Genomic DNA, 21514 nt, shown 5'->3' with positions numbered 1-21514 from the left:
TGTGTTGGAATGATAAGTGAGTTGTGTTTTGGCGCCTTTTTTTACTAATAACAAACACACACGTGTTTGTATGTAGTTGTTTGAAACGTTTGTGTTTGCCACTCTCATATATGTATGTGTATGCGTGTGTGTGAGGAATGACACACACACACTCACGCACGCACACATGTACATCAATGCTTTTATGAGCGTCATAGAGAGAAACAAATATTACATCGCCATCGCCATCGCCATCGCCATCGCCATAGCCATCGCCATCGCATTCTATTTTCTACCTGTCAACACACAGTGAATTAGTTTCATTTTATTCATTGCACACTGTGTGTGTGCGTTTGCGTGTGGTGTAAACCAGACTAAGAAAAGCATTTGACACACACACCAGAATGTGAGTTTTCTGTAAATTTTGCTTAATTGGAGTTTAAATTTTAAAAACTGGACCTGGCATGACGCGATGCATTGTACTCTTAAAAATGCTAGGTAAATTGTAATTGAAGAAATCCTATATTGTAGATTTGTATAACTCCCAAAGGGAGGCAGATAAAATCTGCCTTTTATAATAAGAGATATACATGTGTGTGTGTGTGTGTGTGTGTGTGTGTGTTAATAAACGTGTGCATGTATATATGTAGCATTATATAGAAAATAAGAGATTTAAATTAATGTGATATAGTAATAGTAGTTGGTTTCCATCTGGCCATTTGAATTTACATTCGACATTGAAAACATCCAATAGGAGTTACGTAGGACAAGGTACTTCATTTTCATTTTTCTGATAATAGTGAATAAGAGTGAATGATCACGAGTTTTATAGAACAACTGTGACATAACTATAATTACAAACCACGTGGGTTGAGCTATTCTTAATGATTCTTTTGACTGTGATCCCTTCGCTACTTTATTTCGATAACATTTGACTTGCCCCATCGATGTATAGTGGTTGAAATACATGACAATTCAAAGATTTTATTTCATCTTACCTGCATAAATCGTTTTGCTTTAATTGTTTACAAGTCCGAATGTCTTTTATTCCACAAATGTTAATTTCTTTCTCTTTAAAGATAAAAAAAAATAACAACAATAACAGGTGCAGGAGTGGCTGTGCGGTAAAAAGCATGCTTCCCAACCACATAGTTCCAGGTTCAGTCCCACCGCATGGCACCTTGGGCAAGTGTCTTCTACTATACCCTCGAGTCAACCAATGTCTTATGAGTGCACTTGGTAGACGGAAACTGAAAGAAACCTGTCGTATATATATACACACACACACCGATATTGGTGTGTTTACGTCCCCGTAACCTAGCGGTTCGGTATAAGGCACCGATAGAATAAGTACTAGGCTTACAAAGAATAAGTCCTATTCGTTAAAAGGCGCTGCTCCAGCCTGGCTACAGTCAAATTACTGAAACAAGTAAAAGAATAAAAGAAAATGGCATAATTTGAAAGTATAACAGATAAATTAAATAAAGTGCAGATTATAAAATAATGACTATATTGACACATATCCACACGTTTCTCTGGAGTAACATATGTGCTGTAATCGAATGAGTCAAAATGATCTCAAACAAAAATAAGTGCGATTTCAGTTTAACATTAAGTATTATTATGCAGCGTATCAAACCCAATAGATATTGCAGCACTGAACTCTGTCAAATCAATTACAATCAAATACTCAGAAATCGAGATAATTTTACAATCCACTTATAATTACAGGTAAATTCACCGCAGGGAAAGGTCACCACCATCAATTCACCGTGAAGAAAGTTCACCGTGAGGAAAGTTCAACGTGAGGAAAATTCACTGCAAGGAAAGTTTATCGAGAAAATATATCCATAGTATCTCACCATCAATAGTTAAAAACTATTTTATTGAAAAATCGAAACGTTGAATTGTTGACTGTGAACTTGCTCTGCGGTGAATGTATGACTGAACTTAACGGACATGTCCAAACATCTTACCTATTTCATAACAATGCACAATGGAAAGAAAGAAAAAGCAAACATAAATGAATTATTTGATGTTAATGTGGTATCAAATGATTGCGAAGTGGTCGGTGGCATAGTCGGCCTATACATATTGGTACTACACACTAAATTCTCTTTTTGTTTCTGGTGATCTTTATAGAAATTGTAGATTATTCCTCTTCAGAAGCATCAACTTCCAACAAACAGCTTTAGGGGGGAAATTATACCTCTTCTTTGATAAGTTAAGTCTTCTAAACAGTAATATCCATCGCTAAGCATTTAACTTCCATGAAGTGAATTTAAACTGAAAAACTTCTATTTACAAATCTCATAAAAATAAACAAAAAGAAAATATTCAATATACATAGAGAGATCCTCCAACCACTTTCAAAGGTTATTTTTTTTAATTAAGAACATCTCATTAAGATTCCTCTTTACTATCTAAAGAATATATGTTCAACGAGGTACCAACTTTGTAGAATGAATCACTATGTGCTTTTGTGTGATTTTTGTACGTGCGCGTGTGCATATTTATTTTATGTACATGTGTGCGTACGTGTGTGTATATGGAATGTGAAAGTAGTTTTTCCTCATACGTAGTTATCTATGTGTATGTTTGTCTCTTATATACATATAGGTCTGTGTGTTTGTATGTGCATTGCTGCAGAAATGTGTGTCATATTGTAATATGTGTGAGTATGTATGTGTTTGTGTATATGATGCTACTATTATTTTGTTGAGCATAGTCAATTGTAGTCAATGGGTAATCAATCGTAGTCTACTCACTCAACATACTCTAAACAACGGCAACAAAAATAAATGCATCAACCAAGTGCTCACAAACGAAGTGAGAGCTACATCCTACGGATTGGCAGCGAAATACTCATAATGCACTCACTCCCTGAAGACTTCCATTGTGAGCTCAGAATTACAGGTTTAGAATACTTCGGCAAAATACGCTGCATAACACAAAACACATTACGCATGGATGTGTTTCCTGTAAATTTGGGGAGGATGATAATGGAGTTTAACCACTTTTGTGCTCGATATCACATCACATCTTCAAGGTTATGATTTTGCGATACGAGAGCAGATGATAGCTGTGAAGTGTTTAATTAGACAGTAAGATTTTTAAACTTCCAAGATGTAAATGTAAATGATAATTATAACACTCTTCTGTAGAGTCTACAACACTTGTAATTAGAAACTTCCCAGAATCTCACCAAAGTATTACCTCCCACTATGACATGAAGCTATTGTTAAAACAATATACATTGCCAACCGCAGAAAAGACTGCCTTTAGATTGATATCAACAATACCTCTGTTATTGAATACATGCATATCAATACTAAGAATATTGCTGGAACACCCTCAACAAAACTTTTACCGAACGCAAACATAACATTCCAGATATGATTATTTAGAAAAGATTATTTTTAAAAAAATCATGTAGAGTTTATCTGCCCTGCAGATGTGAACATCTCACCCCAAATCAGCGAGAAGATGAATGTTTGTGGTCAATTTCTTCGAAACCAGCAGCTGCTCTACCTTGTTTACAAATTCTTATTTGTCTAAATGTCTAAAGGACAATTTGGAAAAGCGAGGATTTCCTAGTAAGAGACCGGCTAAACTACGTTACTAATAGGATTTGTAAGTGGAACTATAAAAATATACAATGCTTTTACTGATGTTCAGCATCGTACACTTATCGGTCTTATCAAAGGAGCTTTGTTCCTTTCTAAGAAACTAGATCCTGCCTTCTAGAAATAATTCTAATAAATTAAAAAGAAAAGAAACCTACATATGTACGTACTTAGATAGATAGATAAACAGACAGACAGACAGACAGACAGACAGACAGACAGACAGACAGACAGACAGACAGATAGATAGATAGATAGATAGATAGATAGATAGATAGATAGATAGATAGATAGATAGATAGATAGATAGATAGATGGACAGACCGACAAACAGATACATGCATACATACCTACAAACGTGCAAATTAACACTCCCCCATATAAAGGTGTAAAAACCATAACTTCACTCACAAGCTTTCACTAATTGTTTTTTGGTACCTTCGCAAGCTTTACTAGCCAAAAGAAATCTACTTTTTTGTTGTATAGCACTTGTATATTGTCAGTTCAGTTTGAAAGAAAACATGTAAATAATTGCCAGAAATTTATTTTGTCGTGCTACTCCATTTCAACAAGAGAACTAATTATTTTACGGACATGCAAAATATAGCATTTAAGTTAGTGTAAATATTTTGTTGATTTATATATTAACTGAGAGTTTATCTCAACATGAATATGTTTTAGAGTCAGACATTATCCAGTAATTCAAATTTGTATGCCATGCAATAACTACTAATTTGAAGCAAGATATAATATCTCATCTCATTACATATAGATGAGAACTGAAAACAAGAAGTTTGAATTATATACTTACTGCATTTCAGACGATCAAGTTCTTGTTTTCCACGACTTCCTATTCGCCCATTGAGCATTTTAGTGCACAAGTGAATATTTAGTGCACGTCTGAAAAGATTATTAACAACGCTTAGCAAAAATCTATCAGATCAGATATCATCAATATTACTTAATCAAATACTGCGTTAAATTTTTAAAATCATCTGTTTTTTCAATAACAGGTAACAGAAATAATAGGCAACAGAAATAGCATACAAATATTCATCGAATCACTCCCTACCGTCTATCAAAAAATAACACTGAATAATGAATATTATGTCTGTCTAGACTATAGACAGAAGAGTCACATTTGGAATACTTTTCATCATAGATCTACTTAACCAGTGTCGTCATTGGGTAAATAACAACAACGCTCCATTTTGACTGGTTGCTTTAACCTCTCTTCATGAATCTCATGAAGTCGGTTTCAGCCTTCACATTCCTTTGCAAAAATTCTTAAGCCTTCATTTTCTTTCGTTGAAATTCATTGATAAAGACATAAGTGATAGATATCACTTTCAAAACATTCACGTAGTCATATAGCTTTTGGTTATTCTAAAACATTAGCTTGTGGTGTGGTAGTTCCCTGCACACTTATTCTAAAGGAACAAATTATTTCCATTCGTTCCTGAATTCTGTGAGGCTTCGTGGTTCGTTCGTAGATCTAGTTCTAACTATCGACTCTGGCGTAGGACGAGCTTATAACTTGCAGTCGTTAACTTTACTGAACAGAGAATATTACTGTATATTTTTTCTTTCGTTGTTTGTCAGGGTTGGTGCATAAGCACTGAGGAAAAAGCAAAAGAAACGAAGGAATTTTAAAAGCCACTCGCTTACAACAAATAACTAGTCTAATTCCAGGAACGTGACCATCGCTCTCTCTCTCTTCCCCGAAAATATGTGTAGCCACCGTTTGGTTCATGAGTGAAATTTCCCAAGTACAAGGTCTGTTTCGTGAGAGGACTGGTTTTGTCGTTTCTGTCAATTAAAGTGTGGATGTTCTATGCGTGATGAATTTGTACTTCCGTTCTCTTCAGTTCTGTTTCGTCTTCACTACAAAAAATAGGCTTAGTACTAGCCGCAATCAGCTTCTCAGCTGTTGTTGTTGATGACGATGATGATACTGTTGGTATTGTTGCTGCTATTGTTGCTTCTGCTGCTGAAAATTGTTGATTGGCCTCATGTCAAGCCTCATAAAGATATTTTCTTTTTTCATTTTAAGATTCTAATGTATGATAAATCCATGGCAGATTTGGCTGCTATTCCAGTCGTCCAGAGGCTACGTAGTGGCTCCTCGGCTGGTTTGCTAATTTGAAGAATGGGTAACGTTGAGGACACCTTTTCAAGTCCTGGTCGTTACTAATAAGCATCACAGCTCCAAAGAACCTTATTCATTAGTCATCAGAATACTACCTAATTTCTTTTCTGTCATCGGGACAGAGAAGAGTTTACATAACCACACGCTACCACTGTGCAGATCCAAAACTATGACTTCCAGTATTTTTACCACCTGTCTCTATGCTTTTTCCCTATTATTAAGAAACTCTAACTAGGGTGAGAGAGAAGTTTGAGAGAGGCTTTCAAATCTTTATCCATGAAGCCTTTAGGTTGTGATACATTTGTACTAGATGAGTCCTACTCTTGTGACCATAAAGGCCAGAGTCCAATTGGCACAATAATATTTTAGAACTGGTTGTTTCTTTAGCCTCAATGGACGATCATGTATTTTTCTTGTTCTAACAAGTCCTATATCCGGTACTCTGCTGAAATTTTGAATCACTTCGTTACTTTCATTCGACCAGCAAGACGAAACAGTTTTTGCAGTCAAGTATCAACAGTTACCTATTTGCGAGTGTTTTACAACTATTAGCTACCCCACCTTTGACAGACCGTTAAAGCGGTTTGCCGCTGCATGCTACAATTTCTTGAAAGTATAGATGAGAAATAGTGGAAAACAAAGGTGCGCGATTCACTGCCAAGTATGTATACTCATGCCACAAGAGATTCTACACACGCTAGAGTTCACATGATTATGTGTAAATAACATCTATATCTATGCCTTCAGTGTGTTATAAAATACCAAGAGTTAAGGAAAAATCCAGAAGTATGGTCCTTAAGACAACCGGATAAAATGTTTGTCTTCCTTCTGATAGTTTCCGCAACTAATAGTATTAAATATTGAATACTAGTATTTTTTTGGTCTACACAAAAATGGCTGAGAAGCGATCTCAGTAGCATTTAGCTTATATTTTCTATGCATTCACTTATTTCTTAATTACGAAACAAGTATACACGAATCTGTAAGCGTGTGTGTGTATGTGCATGAGTGGTTTGTTTGTGTGTTTGTGCGTATGTATGTATTTTGTGGTGATTTTGCCTATGTTTTGTGCTTAAATTTTTAGTTTAGTATTTTTGTATGCTTTTGTGTTTTCTGTGTTTTTCTAAGATTTTGCTTAAGTTATTATTCTTTATTTTTTATATTTATATCTATATATACTTACTGACAATTTGTCGAAGCTACATTGTCTAGAACATCGCGGCATTTCCTGAATTCTTTTTCCGGCTCAGATATTTCGTCACTACCTACAACTAGTAAAAATATGTGACCAATGATACACTAAACATAAAGAAAATGGTCTCACACACACACACACACACACACACACACACACACACACACACACACACACACACACACACACACACACACACACGCACACACCTATATTGTTTTTGTTTTTTTTCTTTAAAAAGATGAGCATAGATCACATACAATATGTTGTAATATTATATAATCATTATTTATATCCATGATGTCGCTGAACCAGGTAATTTTGCATGATGACAATGAAGGAAAAAAATGTAATGCAACACCTCTATTCCTGGACTTGCGATATGTGTGTGTGTATATATATATATATATATATATATATATATATATATATATATCGTCAGCAGTTCATATATCCGAAAAGAAGCGCACTTTAAAAAATGAGAGCAATAATATACTTTTTTAGGAAGTTAATTGTTATGGTCGATCATAGGGTAACCATTGTTATGGCCAAGCATTTTATATGTGCGAAACCAATGGCCATTCTATGACCGGTAATAACAATTAATTTTGTAACACACACACACACACACACACACACACACATATACACATATACACATACAAGCCTGTGTACGGGCATATTCTTCATACATACAAACACTCGCACACGCACGCATATGTAAATCTATATATATAAAACTGTAGTTGTGTGAGTGTCTGTCCCCTTCGATTTAGATTCCTAACTACTCCCACATTTTGCGGTGAAGTTTAACCAAATTCGAGTATCTTATAGTCGTGATTCATATCGAGCCCGTCTGAGTATTAGCGCGCGTCTACGATGAGTCTACGATTTTAAAAATAATTTAACATCATTTTTATTCCATTTTAATGCATAATTTTTCGTGTGTCGATGGCGGCGGAGTTGGCGTCCATGGTCACACCTGCACCTGTTTGCTTCTCCCCCTTCTTCCCTCCCTCGTGAAGCTGTGGGGAAGGGAGTGTAAGGAAATCAACGTCGTAAAGCGTTGTCAAGGAGACCAGCGTTCTTTTAGAACAACGACTTCATGGCTTGAAGACACCAAAACAGAAATGGCTAAGAAAGCCCGAATTGGCATCTATAAGGGAAGTAACTCTCTAAAAATGCTTATATAGTTATTTCCCTTACAAACCCGAGCAACGCCGGGCGATACTGCTAGTATTTGATAAAGATTTTGACAAATGCTGGTGTTAAGTTACGTAAAATATGTAAGCTGATGTCAATAAATAAAAATAAGGAGGAAAGATATTTTACTACCTGGTATTCATTGGTCACGGATCCTATATCTTGGATAAATGTATCATTATTTGCTGACCATTTTAGTCTTACCAGTAGCAATACATTTTCCCAGGAGCTTGCTTTAATTATATATTTCCGTTTAGTTGAAAATAAACTCTATCCCAAATATTGAACGATTTTTAAACAACCTATGTAATACCTTTTCTCATTATTTTCATTTATTGACATCACAAACTTTACCTAATTTATTTCCTGCTTGAATAACTTTATATTTACGCATTTCAGTGCTATAAGCAAATTCCAGTACTCTTACACACACACAAACACACGCGCACACACCCGCATGACATGGATAAATAAAAATTTGTATACAAAAGAAAATGTTAAATATACATTTTCAAAACCTGATCATTGTAGTTTTCAAATAATTCTAACTACATCGATTTTTCAGTGCTTTAAACATAATTACATAAATTTTAGCTTAAGAAGACAAGCACGTTCTTTTTATGCTATTGATGTACCACTTTTTTGCTTTGTAAGGTTTAAATCTATTTCGGTTCTTTCGATGTTGTTGTTATTATTATTCAGGTCACTGCTTGGAATCGAACTCGGAATCAGTAGCCCACGTTCTAAACCACTACGACATATGCCCGTGAGCCATTATGGAGTGAATTTTAGGGCTTATAAATCTATAGTGCATACGTCTGCTTATTTCTTACATGTATATTAATTTTATTTTAATTTCTTCTTTCCCCCACCCTTCGCCTCGCGTTAAGATTTTATAATTCATTGATTTTTATGTGATTCTCCAGTAACAATATTTGATCAAACATTCCAGGAGAAAGCTTTTAATACAGTTCTTTACTAATAGCCTCTTCCAGTTTGCTAACTAACTCTCCCTCTAATCTATATCTTTGCTAAACGCTTGCTAAGCGCTTTCGATTCTACACTAATCGCTTTCTGAAGAACGATCTACCACCGGTTGTTGACGATTTCCCCCGTCAACTACCGCTTAACTAGTTCACTAATCCGGTGCCTGTAGCCTTTGCAAGCCAGTAAGGACCCATTCAATTTCCAGTAACCAGACCACTGTCTACGGGTCCTATCTAAATCGACTGAGCATATCACAAATCTGTGATCTGTGTAGCTGGTCAAATTAAATTGTGAACATCCTATGCTGTCCCTATCCTCTGACCTAGCAAATACTCTATCTAAATACGATCTGGATAACCCGCTGTGGTAGATCCATGTCCACTCTAGCACATCAGGTGCCATGAGGAATGTTTGTATATTATGACCGTCTGTCTTTACGTTCTAATTTCAAATTCTGCCGAGGTCGACTTTGCCTTTCGTCCTTTCGGGGTCGATAAATTAGGTACCAGTTGTATACTGGGGCCAATCTAATCAACTGGCCTCTTCCCACAAAAATTTCAAGTCTAGAAAAGTATATTGTGACAGTTACAGAATATGGAAAGTAATGTAACACCAATGACTACATAATCCAACCAAGATATCTCAGTTACCCAAATGCAATGAGAATTACTATTTAACCTTAAAATACATAGTGCATATTCAAAGAACTTCAAAGGAAGATGGTGGTTGTTTTATGTTTTCAATCAAAGCAATTATTGGATTCCTTATCCTAAGCGAAAACTGTCTATTACATTCATATATATATGTCACAAGTTGTAACTGTAATTCAAAGGGGCCAGCCTTGTCATATTCTGTGTGAGGCTGAATCTCCCAGAGAACTACGTTAATGTTATGCATGTCTGTGGAGTACTCAGCCATTGTTGAGTTAATTTTATCCTCGTGTGGTAATGAAAAGTGAAACTGTCGTCAAATATTTGCTGTGTCTATGTATCTATGTATGAACTTTTCTTTGGATTTATGAATCTACTGTCTATCTCACTTTCTCTCTTTCTCTTTCACTTCCTTTGTGTCCCTCTTCTCTCCCGCTTTTGATTTAACAATGTGTATATGTATCTACTTCTCTTGCAATATGATAAACATTTATAAACGAACACCGTCACCACTCACTAGCTCTTTCACTCTCTTTCTCTCTCACTCTTTCTCTCTCTCTCTCTTTTTCTTTCTCTCTGGCGTGCTCTCTGAAGCATTTAAAAACAGAAAACGAACGCCGTCACCACTCACTGTCTTTCTCTCATTCTCTCTTCCTCTCTAACTCTCTCTCACTCCCTTTCTTTCTCTCTCTCTCTCTCTTTCTCTCGCTCTCTCTCTCACACTCTCTCTCTCTCTCTCTCTCTCGCTCTCGCTCTCTCTTTCTTTCTTACTTCCTCTCTGAAACATTTAAAAACACAAAACGAACGCCGTCACCACTCACTGTCTTTTTCACTCTCTCTCTTTCTCTCTCACTCTCTCACTTTCTCTCTCATTCTCTCTTCCTCTCTAACTCTCTCTCACTCATTCTCTATCTATCTCTTTTACTCTTACTTCCTCTCTATCTTCCTCTCTCTCGCTTTGCCATTTTTTTAAGTAACTGTGACACACACATCAAGTACGTACAAAATACAAAAAGTTAGCGTATCAATATTATTGATAATGCTATCTTTATTGGTAACAAAGGCCACATGCAAAACAAAAAGGACAATAAAAAAAGAAGGAACAGTGTGTGTTTACATAAAACACATGTAAGGAAAGTTAATAACAATTACCAATAAACTTATAAACAATGAACTTCCCCGATAGAGGGGAGAGCCGTCTAGAGGAGACTAAAGAACCCCAAAGATCCTAAGTTACCCTGCTAACCAGATATGCCATGGTAATTGTTCCTGTCTCCCCCATAAATTTCAGCCAAAAGACTGTGGATCCATTTACTTGCGCCATTCTGGCTACATTCAATTACCTTTCCACAACTTTACTGGGAGAGAGCACTTCTCTTCAACCCTCACTTTCCATTCCAAGTAAAACCTGAAGAAGTTTTAATGAAGGCCTGGCCAAAGAGGAACGCACCAGTCTTCACCTCTTTCACTGGTATCTACCACAAACTCTTCCACCGTAGCCACCAGAGAAAAACTGCCTGCCTTTCCCGGCCAAAAGAAGACGGCAGTGCGATCTTCCTCACGATAGAGTCGATCGATAGCCGGATCAGTCCTACATGCGACAGCAAGTGTTCGACATAAATTCAAAAATCAGCACTATTCGAGCCTTGTACGAATGCATGCAGATCGCTTTCATAGTTCAGCACGCATCGCGGGCAAACGCGGCGGACAGCACTACCATACCTCAAGAGTTTATCCAGAACTGGTAATGTCCCATCACCATTGCTAGTTCTTGTAGCCCAGAGATTTCTGGTAGTTGTTAGTGGGTCTTGGCATTAAAGTCCTCCCTAACAACGTCTTCGCTCTTACCTGCCACAAATCCTCAGTTGAACGCTATGGTAGAACATCCATCGATCGCATTGCTCAACTGGCAGAAAGCTGTAAGCACCTTACGGTATTCTAAGAGCCGAGCAACATGCTTCGATGTATACTTGATCAAATAGACGAGTTGCGGAAAAGCGCGTCTAAAAAAGGCCTAGAAATTACAATGAACAGGAAAGCAAATTATACCGGCTGCAGTTCTTGACTTCCCTATAGGATTTACCCTTTCTTATTAACTAAATCTTATACTACAAAGCACATAAGCCGTCAATCTGTAAGTCAAAGTCTCCAATAAGAAGAAAGTTACTGTAAGTTACAGATAAAAAGCATAGAAACGTTTTATACACATAGTGTCGGATTAGCATATTGTTTCCTACTATATTCTGTTCAAGTTAAATTTACAAGATGTCACAAAGAGTGCAACAAAGATCACTATAAATGTTAGTTGGAAAAACATGGAGATATTATTTAAAGTAGAGAGTGGTTTATATAGATTGGTTAGCCTTACATACATACACAAACATACATACATGCATATATGTGTATATATATATATATATATAATATATATATATATATATATATATATATTATATATATATATATATATATATATAAATACATACATATATACATATACTCACACATATATATACACATATACATACATACATATATGTGTGTGTGTGTGTGTGCATGAATGTATGTATAACCATATGAATATAAATATATGTATATCATATATATTAGGGTGATGCAAAAAAGGCATTGAATTTCTTTTCTTTCAATTTTCCTATTTTATTCATATTCCCAAGGAATCATTGTATGCGAAATTTGGGGTTGAAAAAGAGAAAATTAGAGGTTACTACCAAGCTTTAAAAATAAATGTAATTCAGTTTGTGCTCAAAAATATTATCTTGTTGATATTTTGCTGGAACGGGTTTGCTATATGCTTAGTTAACCTAGGAGTAAAGATTGTTTGCCAACATAACATGGCAGTCCTGGTTTAGGACTAATGTTGCTGTAATTTAGCCCTATGAGACATCGTCTCCAATTGGCTATAAGAGACACGATCTGTTACATTGGCAAACAATTTTTACTCCAAAGTATTGTTGCTGAAGATCTCTCGTTGTGAGATTTTAAAATAGTAATTTTCTAGTCAGCCTAGTTTGAAAAAAAAACGATGACATTCTTCACTATAGTGCGTAGTGAGTTACAGCGCATATCGCTTTAACTTTTTTATGTGGAGGTTTCCCCAGTAGACACATCATAACCACTAATGTAAGTTTATTTGTAAAGCAAGAGTAATGTTTCCCTGTTTTTGTTTGAGAGTAACGACCAGTAAGTTTTAACAATCTGAAGAAGGTATTGTTTCTGCTCTTCATCATTGGTTATCAGTTTGTAGTATTCCTCCATCAGTCGTACGCCTCTTTCCGCAATGTCGTTTACCATTTTGAGTCCATATGTGATCTCTTGCTTTCACATATCTTTCATCATCATTCCATTCTTCAGCATTTTTCTTTCAAGAAAAGTGCAAGGATTTCAAACTATCTTTTTGTGTTGGCAATAATGAAATCCTGCAGTTATTTCTACCCAGCTGATTCAGGATTTATTGATGCTCGTTTGCTCGGTTTTGAGTTAACTGTTTTCTGTAGAGCGTGCTTCATTTGTTTTTTGGATCGTGCGAAACAGCTGAATCAAAGAATGCAAGCGCCACAAGCTTCTCAGAGAGGTAGCACAAATGTCTCAAAAACTTTATTGAGTGCAGCACTTGCTATTTTGTCATTGTTTTGTTTGTAGCGCTGCAGAATTTGCACAAAATGCAAATCTGAACGGGAGGCGCATGAGTGTATGGGTGACAAGTATCATGATCTGATGTATATCGCAGCTGAAAAGCAGCAAACATCTCTCAGTTCTTTTTCCTTCTCTCTCTCTCTCTCTTTCAGTTTAAACTGAGATTTAAACATCCAATTTGTAATGCAATAAATTAGCTTGGCCAGCCATTGTGCTCAGGGAAAATCGCCAGGTGCTTAAAAGCTGATTCCTGACTTGGGGGTACTACCGAGGAAAATGAGCATTAGCTCGAGCAATTCCTTGTAGTCATCATGAGGCTGCGGTTCATTAAGCTGAGCTTGAACAATTTGAATCATTTCTTCAGCATCTGAGATTTTCTCTGTTAGCGTCATCTGTTGCAAGTTTGGTAATTGTTCTTGTCAATATTCATCCACTTTGCTTTAAATCTCTTAAACAGTTGTATGTCAGGGCCAGTAGAAAATGGAAAGGGGACAGAAAATGTACAATAAATACAAATTGAAAAATAACAATATACAAAATGTTCAATGGATAGTAGCAACCTCTAAAATGTCTTCAATATTGCTGAAATTTCGCATGTCGAGTTTTTGCAATAAATAAAATAAAATTAGGTGTCTTCATTGTTTTTTGAAATGGTAACTTCTTTTTGTCGCCCCACTATATATGCAAGTATACATACACTCACACATACGTGTGTGTGTACATGCTCGCGCAGGCATGTTTGATGTGTGTGCGCGTGTGTGTGTGTGTGTGTGTGTGTGTGTGTGTGTGTGCGTGTGTATGTGTTCGTGTGTGTGTGCATATAGAAACTTGAAAATTATATAAAAGAAAATCATCGTACCTGCGAGAAATAGAAATGGCACAACATAAATCAAATTCATTTTTGTTCCCATCGTTCAGCAACAAAATAGCAGATCTGCTATATAGCTTATTTATATTCTTATATATAACGGTGTATCAGTCTATACACAATTGCAATTGGCTAAAGATAATATAAACTTTGAAGGCGGTCCTTCTACAAATGAGGGTGTAAAAAAATATGAATAGTCTCCTGATAAGAGATGCTCAAGCTTTGTTTAAGTCACCATTGCTATGAAACAATCAATTTCTTTTATATTTTTTTTCTACGTGTATTCAGTAAAACCACACTAATTTTACTTCATTTTACACAAGCTATATGTTTTTTGTTTCTTTGTTGTTCCTTTCTGTGTGCGTGCGTGCGTGCGTGCGTGCGTGCGTGCGTGCGTGCGTGCGTGCGTGCGTGCGTGCGTGCGTGCGTGCGTGCGTGCGTGCGTGCGTGTGTGTGTGTGTGTGTGTGTGTGTGTGTATGTGTGTGTGTGTGTGTGTGTGTGTGTGTGTGTGTGTGCTTTCTTTTCGTAGGTAGTGAAGCTCAAATTCTGACAAGTGTGTTATTTCTGTAGAATACTTATAAAGATCGGGACAATTTTTATTTGATTTATGTACATTTATATATTCCAGCACACGTTTATATACAAACCTGATATATTAGTTCGGGGCATAAAAAATACAATATTATGTAGATATATAAGCAAACTTTCAAGTGAATATCAGTATGCCTTTCAAAATCAATGTAAAAGAAAACATTTAGGAACCGCTGTTTCTGGATCTCCAGTTCCACTACTCAGAAAGTAAATTCACACCTGTACCAGTAGTCAATGGGGCACAAGATGATGTTACTGAATACCTAAAGAAAAGTGCACGCTTTCTACAAACTGATTATCAAGCCATACATTGAAAATATGCAGCATTTCTTCAACACTTAGCACGTAGATCTTTAGTGATGCTTTATGTAATGATACATGCACACACATGTACACACATATAGGTACATATACATCATACATACAAACATACATACATACATACAAATATGCACATATTTGCTTACATACACAGTACATATATACTCATACTCACAAATATATATACATACACACACAAAACTCCACACCACACAAATTAACTTACATATATTATTGTTGTTGTTGTTGCTGTTGTTATTTTTAGTTTTAGTTTTAATTTTATTTTTTAAGACAGTCTGCTACAGTTCCAGGGCGACTTCAAGTTTTGCTGGCTTCTTACAAAAAACTAACTCATCCAGATTCAGTTTACCAAATGCAGTGATAAAATAAGTCTAAGGCGGCTACCGGAAATCGGACTGCTATGGGTCAAGGCGGATCACATGGCGTGTTTAGAAGTGAGATCGGAACAACATTGACACCAGATACATTAAAAGAAGAATTTCTAAGGACCGCGTTGATGGACAGGAATGTGGTAGCAGCTTGATGTCCACCCGTACTTTGAAGGAACTAACAGGTGGGCAAAAATACGGCCAGAGAGAGTGTGCACGTGTATACCAGATGTATGACTGTGTGAATGTGAGTGTTGTGTTTGATATATATGCATTATATCAGCTGTGCATGTGTGTACGCGATGTGCATGTCTGTGTAAGATGGCGCTTGGGTGAGAGCTAGTGTGTGTGGTTGGGAGGAGGGGGCCAGCTTGCTGTTGCGCATATGCATAGAATGCGTACGTTTGGATGCAGGTGCGTATCAGCCATGAGTAAGTACAAGCTTACTTGTGAGTGGATACTAGTGCATATATCCAGGTATATGGGGGAAGACGTGGGTGGGAGTTATAGGGGATACATAAGGTTAGGAGGTTGGCCTCTCTTTTGCGTAGGCATTGGTGGTCAGAATCCTATCCTTGTTTGTGTGGCAGACAGAGGTGAGGTGCAGCCAATGTTAATGGGGCATATCAGGGTCGTTGGCGGCCAGTGGTTTGAAGATTCACTAAGATGACTTATCTTTAGTGACAACTATAAGACATCCTGTTGATAGATACAGCAAGTTGGAGGAGAATGTACAATCTTTCGCTGAGGCAATGATGGCAATTCCAGGCGCCGGGTAATTAAAGTGGGACCCTGACACTGAAGGTCCATTTAATGTTGGGTTTTCATTCCGGAGGTCACGAAGTCTCCAGAGGAAACGAGACAAAGAGGTGGAATTTTCTCTATCCCCGCATCTAATCGAGTGCATATGATTTGTGTAACTTCTCTCTCAGTCGTTGACTGGTATGCCCTTTTAGTGCCTTCTGATGCTGTCGCATAATATGTGGGTCGCTCTATAGCCTACAGCACTTGAAAAGTAGGATCCTCCTATAGGTTTCGGAGGTTACATGTTGAGGATGGAGGTTGTGCAGGTGGATGTTTGTGACTGTTGTAGCATGTAATGTTAGAAGTGATGTTATCTAAGCAGGAGTAGCTCACCTTGGCGCTATGTGGGCTAAAAGGCTTATAGTACGTGTGGTCCCTGTGGAAATATTTCTTGATGAACGGCAGGAAACTCCTAGCCACGTCGGTGGAAACTTCTACGTTAAATGGAGTGTTGAAGCAAATTACCTTTTTCTGGTCCACTTAGGGCCCCACATATATACTTCTCAGAAAATCCACTCCTCGCCAATACGTTATTGTAGTGGAGGCTGCCCTGTTGAAGATATTCCTGTTGGCTGAAACCTTAGATATTCTACTAATGCCTGAAACTAGGTTTCTTATTACAGGAGAATGATTTGAGCTTCTGTGAACCTACACAGTTTCCTCATTGGGCTTCCTATACGAGTAATACTTGCCCGTTTCAGGTCTGTGGTCGCGTCTAGGAAGCTGACCGTAGTCAAGTTGGAGGTAATCGTTATGGACAGGTCGAATTCTTTGAATATTTTTATGAGATCTTTCCTAAACCTGGTCATGACACGACCGTTCATATGGCTTGAGATTGCCACGCCATCGTTCCTACAAACGACCCAACAGTGTAGGTATGTACATTTCTTGAGGGTGTCCAAGATAGATAACCCAACGAGGTCGGCGATTTCAGTTCCGTCCTAGTTCCCCATAGAAATGCCGAACAGTATATCACCTACTTGCTTCACCCAGAAGGAATCGTAGTGAACCAAGATTGACTTTCTAATGTTCAGAATGATTTTAACATCGAGATCACTTATAGTAGTGAACTGCCTAGCGAAATCCAGGGCATTTAGAAGAAGACATTTTTATACAAGTCCACGATGTCATATTTTGCGAATCTTCAAGCTAATTTGTTTCCAATACAGTCGAAGCAGTCGATCACAGCTGCGGTGGAATTCTATTGGATCAGCCCTGTGGCCCTTGATGGTATCGCGGATGCGCTTACTGACAATGCCGGTTTCATTTTTAGTTGGGTTGACCAGCTTGCATTTGGTATTGGAGAGGAAATTAGGTTTGTGGTCCTTAAGTCATATGTGATAGGGATGGTGCGTGGCGAGGCGGTACACACAGTCCTCTATATTATGAAGGGTAGCTAACTCCTTCGCTTCTGTATTTATGTCATTGTGTGTGAAGGTACAAAATTTTCTTGTATGTCTTGGAGGTCGTGCTTGTGAGAAATCTTGCATGCGTGGACATGCTTCTTTCATAAATGTTCTTTATTTTGTCTGCGATGCATTAGACAATTGCTTAATTTTTGCTATGTATTCATTTAAAGGTTTTAGGAAAGATTAAGAACAATGCCGAAACTTCTTTACGATATTCCATAAGTCAGTTTTGAAGGTCCCAAGGTCCATTATCAGGGCTGGACATTTTCGGGATTTAAACACGAACTTGTCTGTGGGTGTAGTAGTGGATTGATTCTTGAAAACTGTTTTCAGTCCTTAAGGAAGCTAACAAATACAAAAAAAAGTCATAGTGTCTAACAATTATGAAGAAAAGAAGAAACAACAAAAGATGTAAAACAAATGAAATACAAACTAAAACTATAGCAACGGATCGTGATAAAACGATGGCAAAAAAAACTCCTTCATGGCAAATACTGGGTTAAATTAAATAGAAAAGAAATAGACAAAATAAAATCCCAAAAATGGCTGAGAAGCTTACGACTTAAAGCAGAGACTGAAGGATTTCAAACCAAGAAATTACCCACCAGAAATTACCCAAAACATATATTGAAAAGAAATACAAGTAACTCCATAATATGTGGAGATGGAGAAGAAACAATAAACCATATTGTCTCTGGCTGCACAGTCCTGGCTAATAAAGCATATATTCACAGACATAATAGAGTTGGAACCTATATACGCTTGAAGCTACGCCAAACTATGAAATAACAGATAAAGGTGGTATAGGCACACGCCAGAAAGAGTCACAGGAAAAGAGAAAGCAACCGTATTCTGGGATATGCCAATGCACACAGATAGAGAAATTAAGGCCAATAGACCAGATATGGTTGTCAGAGATCACCAAGAAAAAAATGCCTTTTAATTGATGGCAATGTTTCTCTAAAAGAAATGGAGAAACTTTCAAAATACAAAAATCCGGAAATAGAAGTAACTCGAATGTGGAGTCTAACAACAGAAACAATTCCTATCATAGTAGGCGCATTAGGTATGATAAAAAAATATTCAGTCAAATACATAACAAAAAACACCAGGACTAACAAGTATATATAACATACAAAAAATGGCACTACTAGGCACAGCACACATTCTACGTAAAACATTTTCAATTAAGTATAAGTAAGAGCATCACAACAACCTACAGCACATACCCAAGGCACTCAGTGCTGCGCTCAGTAGTGCAGTAAAAGCACGTAATAAAAATAAAACTACTGAATAATAATACAAAAGATGGGCTACAGCAAATATTCTGCACAATACCACAGATTTGCTTGCCAGTTGCTTGACCTTAATCAGTTGAGCATGTCCCTTAGTGGCTGACGTTACATACATCTCTGAGCACGACCAGAAGTAGTGGGTGAGCATCATAGCCATGTGCTGAGCGGAATTCTTTGGAGAATGAATAATTCACCTCTGGAAACACGGATGCTTTGTTCATCATCCTTAAACAAACGTTATTCAGGGACCTTTTGAGCAGGATTGGCTATTCAAACTAAAGAAAATTCTAACTATGCCCCCACCTGCAAGGTCATGTGTTGTTTGTCTTGATATGAGGTGACCATGTCGTGCACATATAGTTGTGATGTATGTATCTGGTGTACTCTTATCAGACGAGTAGTCATGATGAGTATATTGAGCTTCATATATTTGTATCCCAATGTCATTTTGATGGCATGTATTACTCTCTCACTCAATAAAAATGATAATAATAATCTTTTCTACTAAAAGTACAATGCCTGAAATTTGAGTGGGAGAGGGGACTAGTTGATTACATTGACTGCAAGGTTTCACTAGTACTTAATTTATCGACCCCGAAAGGATGAAAGGCAAAGTTGACCTCAGTAGAATTTGAACTCAGAACGTAAAGACGGATGAAATGCTGCACGTCATTCTGCTAGCTGGCCGCTAATTATTATTATTATTATTATTATTATTATTATTATTATTATTATTATTATTATATTATTATTATCATTGAGTGAGAGAGCAGTTCATGCCATCAAAGTGACACTGGGGTAAAATATACGAAGCCCAATATACCCATCATGACTACTCGATTATTATTATTATTATTATTATTATTATTATTATTATTATTATATTATTATTATTATTATTATTAGTCAGTAGTTTTATTTTTATAGCGTGCTTTCACTTCACTACCGATCGCAGCTCTGTGTGCCTTGGGTATGTGCTGTGATTTGTTGTGATGCTCTGATGGTTATTGTATGGAAAGTGTTCTGCGTAGGATGTGTGCAGTGCCTAGTAGTGCAATTTTCTGTATGTTATATGTGTTTGTAAGTCCTGGTGTTTTTGTTATGTATTTGTCTGAGTATTTTTTTATCATGCCTAATGCAACTACTATGATAGGAATTGTTTCTGTTTTCAGATTCCACATTCTAGTTACCTCTATTTCCAGGTCTTTGTATTTTGAGAGTTTCTCCATTTCTTTTAGAGACACGTTGTCATCAGCCGGTATTGATACATCAATTAGAAAGCATTTTTTTTCTTCATGGTCTCTGACAACTATATCTGGTCTGTTGGCCTTAATTCCTCTATCTGTGTGTATCGGCATATCCCAGAGTATGGTTGCTTTCTCGTTTTCTGTGACCTTTTCTGGTGTGTGCCTATACCATCTTTTTTCTGTTGTTATTCCATAATGTTGGCATAGCTTCCAATGTATGTAGGTTCCAACTCTGTCATGTCTGTGAATATATTCCTTCTTAGCCAGGACTGGGCAGCTAGAGATAATATGATTTATTGTTTCTTGTCCATCTCCACATATTCTGCAGTTACTTGTAATATTTATTTTCATTACATGTTTTTGGTAATTTCTGGTGGGGAGGCTTTGGTCTTGTGCTGCAATTAAAAATCCCTCTGTTTCTGCTTTGAGTCCTGAGCTTCTCAACCATTGCTGGGATTTTTCTTTGTCTATTTCTTTTGCGTTTAGTTTAGTCCAGTATTTACCATGAAGGGGCTTTTCTTGCCATCGTTTTATCATGGTTCGTTGCTGTTCTATTTTTAGTTTAGATTTCATTTGTTTTATAGCTTTTGTTGTTTCTTCATCTTCTTCTTCTTCTTCATGTTTATTAGGTGGTATGATTTCTTGTTTGTATTTGTCAGCTTCCTTAAATACTGAGAACAGTTTTTTGTTTTGCTCGTGTTTTGCCGCTATCTGGATCAGTTTTCCTTCCTTCTGAAGTAGATATTTTTGCAGTCCTATGGTGGTTATTTTATAGTAGTTTTCCAGCTGTATAAGGCCTCTACCACCTTCTATACGTTGTATATATAGTCTTCCTATGTCAGATTTTGGGTGATGCATCCTAGATCCTGTCATTATTTTTCTTGTTTTCCTATCTATTTTGGTCAGTTCATTTCGTGTCCAGTTAAGGATATTGTAGCTGTAACTTATAACTGGGACAGCTAAAGTGTTGATAACTATTATCTTGTTTTTAGCATTGAGCTCTGTGTTTAGTATTGATCTAACTCGTCTATAATATTCTTTTTTTATTTTCTCTTTCATTTGTGTGTGTTGTGTCTTATCTAGTTCATGGATTCCTAAGTATTTGTAAGTTTGGCTTTGGTCTAATTCTTTTATTTCATTGGTTTT

At 36.8% G+C, this 21514-nt stretch overlaps 1 protein-coding gene across 1 annotated transcript in view; it reads right to left on the bottom strand.

Annotated features, from left to right (window-relative positions):
- The window catches only part of LOC115213476, a 78791-nt gene extending 64350 nt beyond the window's left edge, over window positions 1-14441 (bottom strand). Inside the window, exons 1-4 of the mRNA XM_029782469.2 lie at window positions 14303-14441; window positions 6938-7025; window positions 4417-4505; window positions 978-1050 (exon numbers count right to left, since the gene is read on the bottom strand). Of these exons, the coding sequence (XP_029638329.1) occupies window positions 978-1050; window positions 4417-4505; window positions 6938-7025; window positions 14303-14354 (302 nt within the window). The 5' untranslated portion in view covers window positions 14355-14441. The remainder of the gene's footprint in view (window positions 1-977; window positions 1051-4416; window positions 4506-6937; window positions 7026-14302) is intronic.
- Between the last annotated feature and the right edge of the window lie 7073 nt (window positions 14442-21514).

The sequence above is a fragment of the Octopus sinensis genome, linkage group LG6 (genome assembly GCF_006345805.1).
Source record: "Octopus sinensis linkage group LG6, ASM634580v1, whole genome shotgun sequence".
Classification (NCBI taxonomy): Eukaryota; Metazoa; Mollusca; class Cephalopoda; order Octopoda; family Octopodidae; genus Octopus; species Octopus sinensis.
This window is presented reverse-complemented; position numbering and strand designations above follow the sequence as displayed.